Genomic DNA, 6,222 nt, shown 5'->3' with positions numbered 1-6,222 from the left:
ACAGAAATTATAATTTTAATGGCACTTATGTCTACACGCATCCTGCTGGTAGGAGGCAGCCCCATTCTGCCCCAACCCCTCACTGCTATCCAAAGTGCTCCAGATGAAAACCAAGTTGAGAATAAACTCAATAAATGTGAGTAACCAAAAAAAAACAACAACCCATATTCCCCCCCTCTGGTCTTGAGGGTCACTGAATGGGGACCACTTCAGAGCAGGGCTCCTCACCAACATCACAAACAGGGTCTTCTGGGCCATCACAGGGATGGTGACCTGGCTCCAGACAGCAAATACACCAAGCCCAGGGGCAGGAAGGAGAATCACTTGTGCCCTGGTCTCCAGAGGCAAGGTTTCTGTTGGGGGAGCAGGGGAAAGTCCAATAAAGAAAATTCCACACACAGCCTCCAAGAAGGCAGAGGACGCTGCTGAAGATGAGGGCCAAACTAGAGATAAAACCTCCAGGAAGCTGACTTTCTCTGGGGTCTCTGGCAGCCAGAGGCCGGGGGAGGCTGTGCATTCAAGGAGGAATGGAATCTTTCCTTGCCTGTTCAGGATACCCAAGTATTGAGGTAGTCATTCCTGCCCAAAAGGGGAAACAAAAGCAAAAATCCAAAACAAAACTCTTCATATAGAAACACAGACGGGCCCCTCCAAGTGATTCCTGGAAAAATCCTTATAAGGCCCCAAAAGGGCTTGGCAGTGAAGAGCAGGCAGAAGGAAGGGTCCAGATGAAGGTCTTGAAGGCTGGGGAGTGGCCAGGGGATCTGGAGATATTCTAGGCCAGGTGAGAGGGGAATTAGGGGGCAGGATCAGGGTAAGGGTGTACCTGCTCACTGGATGGTGCAACACTTGCATCTACAGACCTTCCTGTGCTTAGTATTAGAGAGTCTCTTAAGCTCTTCCTCAGCTCGGATTCTACGAATTTCTCGAACCAGCTCATGGAAGGCTTGCTCCACTCCTTCCTCACTCTTGGCTGATGTCTCCACATAAGGGGCCCCTAACTTCTTGGCCACCTCCTGGCCCACTGTGGGGTCCACCAGCCTGTCGTTCACATCGACTTTGTTGGCCACCAACACCACAGGTACACGCTTGGTGCCCTTGAGCTTTTGCAGATGGTCCCAGAGGACATTCACATTCTCAAAAGAGTTGGGGTCATTCACTGAATAGACCAAGAGGAATCCCTCTCCCCAGTGCATAGCCTGGTCCCTCAGACAATAAAATGCTTCAGTACTTGTGGTATCCACGATGTCCAGCTGGCACCGCTCTTTGTCCACCACTGTGTGCTTACGGTAGAAATCTTGGAAGGTGGGGTTATACTCCGTCACAAAATGATTCTTGGTAAACTGCATGGTCAGTGCACTCTTGCCCACACAACAGGTGCCCATCACCGCCAACTTATACATCTTGGTTCTGCGTCTGTCTGGATCACCTATGGAGGTATGGACACAAGAAGGCATGAGAACTGGGAGGGGTTCAGATAGTCTCTAGTCTACTTTCCAGGCTGCAAGGAAGGGCTGCAAGAAGTCAGCTCATTTCACAAGAGGTTACCTCTAGGGAGGAAGACTTTCCTCCGGTCTCCAGCCTCAGTTCGCTTCTTTGCCAATCCTCTTCCCCACCCCCTTTCAGTTCTCTAGGGCCCACCTGAACAAGGCTCAATCCTCCCCCCAGGGAGAGAACTTCAGATACTGGAAATCTCTGAATCCCCTGGCTCTTCTGACCAATTCCTAACGCATTAGAGCACTTCCATTCTGTCCGGCTTCTCCGAGACACTCTCTGATTTACTGGCGCCCTTCTCGCACCCCGCAACCAGAAAACCCCAGAGTCAATTCGGAAGGTTATAGGAGGCCACAGAATTGTGCTTACTATTTCTACAGGCCATGCTCCTCCACAGTAATGTAGCCCAAAGGGGTTCGGTTTGGGCGGCTGCAGGGTCTGCAGCTCCTGCATTGAAGGGGCCGAGAGTCTCTGGCCGGGTTGGTTGCAAACTGGGCTCCCCCATCTGAACTTGAAATGGTATAAATCCAAAGTGTATGGGCTCAGGCAGCTAACTTGGGGGCAGGGAAGCGAGACGGCAGTGACCGCACTAACCCTGCTCCATGATGTTTGCGCTAAGCCAATACTTGCCGCATTAATGCGGTCCAAGATGGCACTAACTTGGGGTCTACTTGCCGCCCACCCCATTGTTGTCAAGTGAGAGCTGGTCTCTACATACCGTTTTGGAGCTGTCAGGTCACGTTCAGGTCTAGTCTGTAAGGGTGGAACAAGTTAGAAGCACAGAGACGTAGAGGTCCTCCTCCTACGTTTTTCTAGGACTTCTGGGAGCTCCTGGTCTCCAGGGTTTTTTCGGGAACTCCGCCCCTTGGTAACAAATACTCCTGGGAGCCACGCCCCCACTCCTTTGGGATTAGAAGAGCCTCCCTCATTTTGCAAGAACCATCACAAAAAAATTTGGGAAGCCCCACCCCTCGCTACAAGAGCCTCTGGGAAGACTAGTCTACCTTTGATGAAGTTTTGAGGATCCCGTGGTCCTCTGCTTTTCCAGCTCGGGAAACGCTACCTCAATCGCATCCTTGGGAGTTTGGCGAAGCCCTACATATACCACGAGGGTTATTGGCCCCAGCCCCACCATGTACACTGGAGCCAGGGTAGTTATCTCCCTGGGACTCTAACCTAAGGTTGATAGTCCAAGAGCCAGTGCTTCTGAATCAAAGATAGTGCGCACAAAAATCTTAAGAACTCGAGGCCCATGGGAAAAAGCCAGGCTTTGACCTTTTAGATAACGTGTGCTCTCTCCCTACTTTAAACCCCACTATTGTCCTCTTAACTCCTCCCTCTCTCTGGTCCTTTTTTCACCTCCAAATTTCATTCTTCCCTCCATCCTTCCCCACAAAGATTCTGGACAACCTCATCTCTTTCCTTGCAGCCACGGCCACCTGCGAGTCCACAGTCCCTCCTCACTTTGATAGTCTCTGTTTTCCAATCTCCTTACGTTGTTTTTCTGCCTATGCCAAGCCTTTTTGAGTGGGTTCTTCTTCAGAACTCCAGGACGAGACTCATCTGGCCCTCCCTTTCCAGGTACTAAGCACACCCCATCACTTTTTTTCCTTGGGTCCCATCAACCTAAATCAAGGACCAGGTGTTTTGAAGATCCAGACCCAATCCCTGAGCCAAGTGCCCCAAACTCCAGTTGTCTTTTATTAAATTTTTAAAAATACACATTTTTAATGTCTTTTGGCTTTCTATCTATCATGTTTCTTTCACTACATCCCCCAATACAACGGGCACCCCCCTCTTGACATTCAAATGGCCCAGCCATTTTTGACAGGACATTCACCTTTCTGCACCTGCAATTCCCCGCTCCCCTCCCTGCCCTGACTGTGTCCAGAGGAAGTTACAGGCTCCATTGCCCTTACCAAGAGTCACAGTTCCAGTCAGAAAAAGTTTGGTCCAATGGCCTCTGCGCTGGCATTATTGAAGTCAACATTCATTGGCTTACTTCCCTGCTTCTGTTCCTCATTTTCTGGGTCAGTCTCTAGGGCTTCCTGCCTTTTTCTAAAGTCCTCAGAACCGCTCTTTTTGAAAATATAATCATCTTCCATCCCATGCTTTGACCATCATGGGTTCTAACATTTCCCCCATGATGGGCACCCATTTTGCTTCCACTTTTTGGCTACCATAAATGCTGCTGTGGTTCTCTCTCCTCTCCAGGTGTCCAAAAGAGTCCCCTCCCATCATCGCAGGAGGAAACCTCATCTTCTTCTTGTGTCAAGAAATCTGAAAACACTTGCTATAAATTCCCTCTTCTCTCTTCCTTTCTCCTCATCTCACAATCTCTTGCCATGATCTGCTCCTTTCCCATCCTTGATTCTACTCTCAAATGCAGAGATGCCTCCTCCCCTTGTCTAGACCAGCCCTTCTCTATGCACCCTCCATGCCATCCCCTCCTGCCTTCTCCCCAGAAAGCTTGTCATCCCTATTCTCTCTTTCTAATTACCGACAGCTTCCCTGCTGGCTACAAATATGCCCAGTTCTCCCTAACCCTTAACTAACTCTCATCAGAAAAGAGAGAAAAACAAACAAAAAAAAGGATGAAAGGAAATATAGTAATCATAATTGCCAATGTTAAGGGGCTGAACTCATCCATAAAACAAGTTAGAAGTCTATGGAAGAATAGATTAGAAACCACAATCCAACGACATGAATTTTAATAAGACACTCTTAAAACAGAAAGGCACAGAGTTAAAATGAGGGGCTAGCTAGGTAAAATCTATTTGGCTGAAGCAAAAAAGACAAGCTTAACAATTATGAGCTCATACCGGACAAAAACAAAAATAGATCTCATTAAAAGAGAGAGGGAAATTACTTTTGTTACACAACAAAGTATTTAAAAAAACTTTTTATTCCAAGCTTTTGAAACAAAGGCTTCATCTCATAGAGAGAAAGAGTAGAGAAATGAATCAAATTTACAAAATTGAGAGTCATTCTCCAGTTGATAAATGGCCAAATAATCTAATCAGGCCGTTTTAGAAGGAGAAACTAAAGCTGCTTCTAGTTATATAAAAATGCTCTAAATCCCTGATTAGAGAAATAAAAATTAAAACCTCTCTAAGTTGTCACCTCATGCCTCTCAGAAAAGACAAATGCTGGAGGAGATAAAACAGGGACACTACTGAATAGTCCATAGACTTGTAAACTGGTCCAACCATTGTGGAGAATAATTTGGAACTAGACCTAAAGAACTATAAAACTATGCCTGTGCTTTGTTCCAGCAATACCGGGTCTCTATCCCAAAGATATCAAAGGAAAAGAAAAAGGGCCTATATAGGTACAAGACTCTACAGCAGCTCTTTCTTCCTATCTTGGTAAAGAACTGAACATCAAGGCAGACGGTCAGCAGTTGGAGCATGGCTGAACAAGTTCTGGCATCAATGCAATGGAGTAATATTGTGATATCTAAAAGGGAAGGTTGTTTCAGGAAAACATAGCAAGAACTATATGATCGGATGAAAAGTGAAGAAGAACCAAGAGATTATTACACACAACAATATCAGTGTTGTAATGATGATCAGCTATGAAGTACTCAGTTACTCTGATCACTATAATGTAAGATGATTCCAAAGGTCCCATAATGAAGAAAAGTTATCCACCTCGAGAGAGAACTGATGGACTATGTACATAAAATGTAATTTTTTCATTTTAGTTTTCTTAGTTTTTTTTCAAAATAAAATGCCTAATATGGAATGTTCTCATGATTTCATATCTATTATTGATATTGTATTGATTGTCTTCTTAGTAGGTAAGGGAAAGCATGAGAGAGAGAGGGAGAAAGTTCTGGGACTAAAAGTGGATTTGTGCCATTAGGAATCCAGAGACCCTGAAAGAATTGGGAGAACCCTGACCCACCAAACTTGCCTCTCCAACAGGGTTAAAGCTAGAGTCCGGAGTAACAAATTTGGGACTAAAACCAGATCTGGGCCATTAAGGATCCAGACCCTGAAAGGATGGGGGGAACCGTGACCCACCAACCTAAGAAAGGTGGCCCCCAGAGCCTACTCACTTTTCCCCCCTGCAGGGACGAGGAGATTGTGGATTATTGGGGTCTTGGAGAAGTGAGATAACAGGAGTGGGAAGTTCCAGAGATTTAGTGACCCCGAACGTCATGATTTTTTCTTTGGTGGGGATGATGTGACCCCAGGAGAGGCCCAGGGAAGTGGGGCAGCTGCACCCCCTGGCCTTTTACTCTGTAACGTAGAACTTCTGAAATTGGGAAGAATAGCATTGAATTAGGAAAATTGTTTTCCAGCAATTTCAGACGATGGGATTAATGATCCTTGAGCTAAATTAGCCTGGTGCTGCTTGGTGTCTGAAGGCAGGGCTAGGAACTAGGGGTAAAGGAGAATGGGAAGAAAAGTATAAACAGGTCAGCTGAGGTTACAAAGACTGGAGAGGAGTTCTCTCAGGTATAAAAGAGGGGTCCTGGCTGTGTCCCTTAGGGATCTCCAAGCAGATGTTGGAGGACCATTCGGATCACTCGAACAGCACACGATTGGGAGTGAGTGGCCCCTGGGACCCCTTCAGCTCTCCTGAGCTAGAAGGCCACTTGTTGGGCCATTTTTACAGCACATGGGGAGGTATGGGTGGCCACTGAGGTCACTCCAGCTCTCACTGTTCTACCTTTGGTGTCCGTACAGCCCTAGGTGAATGGCCAGGTGTGGAGGCAAG

General features: G+C 46.8%; 1 protein-coding gene across 1 annotated transcript; it reads right to left on the bottom strand.

Annotated features, from left to right (window-relative positions):
• Positions 1 to 830: 830 nt before the first annotated feature.
• Positions 831 to 1,457, bottom strand: LOC127564364 (ras-like protein). Its single transcript, XM_052000845.1, has one exon. It carries the CDS (start codon positions 1,455 to 1,457, stop codon positions 831 to 833), a length of 627 nt encoding a protein of 208 aa, XP_051856805.1.
• Between the last annotated feature and the right edge of the window lie 4,765 nt (positions 1,458 to 6,222).

This window comes from Antechinus flavipes, chromosome 5 (genome assembly GCF_016432865.1).
Source record: "Antechinus flavipes isolate AdamAnt ecotype Samford, QLD, Australia chromosome 5, AdamAnt_v2, whole genome shotgun sequence".
NCBI classification, from domain to species: Eukaryota; Metazoa; Chordata; class Mammalia; order Dasyuromorphia; family Dasyuridae; genus Antechinus; species Antechinus flavipes.
This window is presented reverse-complemented; position numbering and strand designations above follow the sequence as displayed.

Coding starts and splice junctions, on each gene's coding strand:
- LOC127564364 (XM_052000845.1), bottom strand. CDS start 1,457: ATGCCTTCTTGTGTCCATACCTCCATAGGTGATCCAGACAGACGCAGA.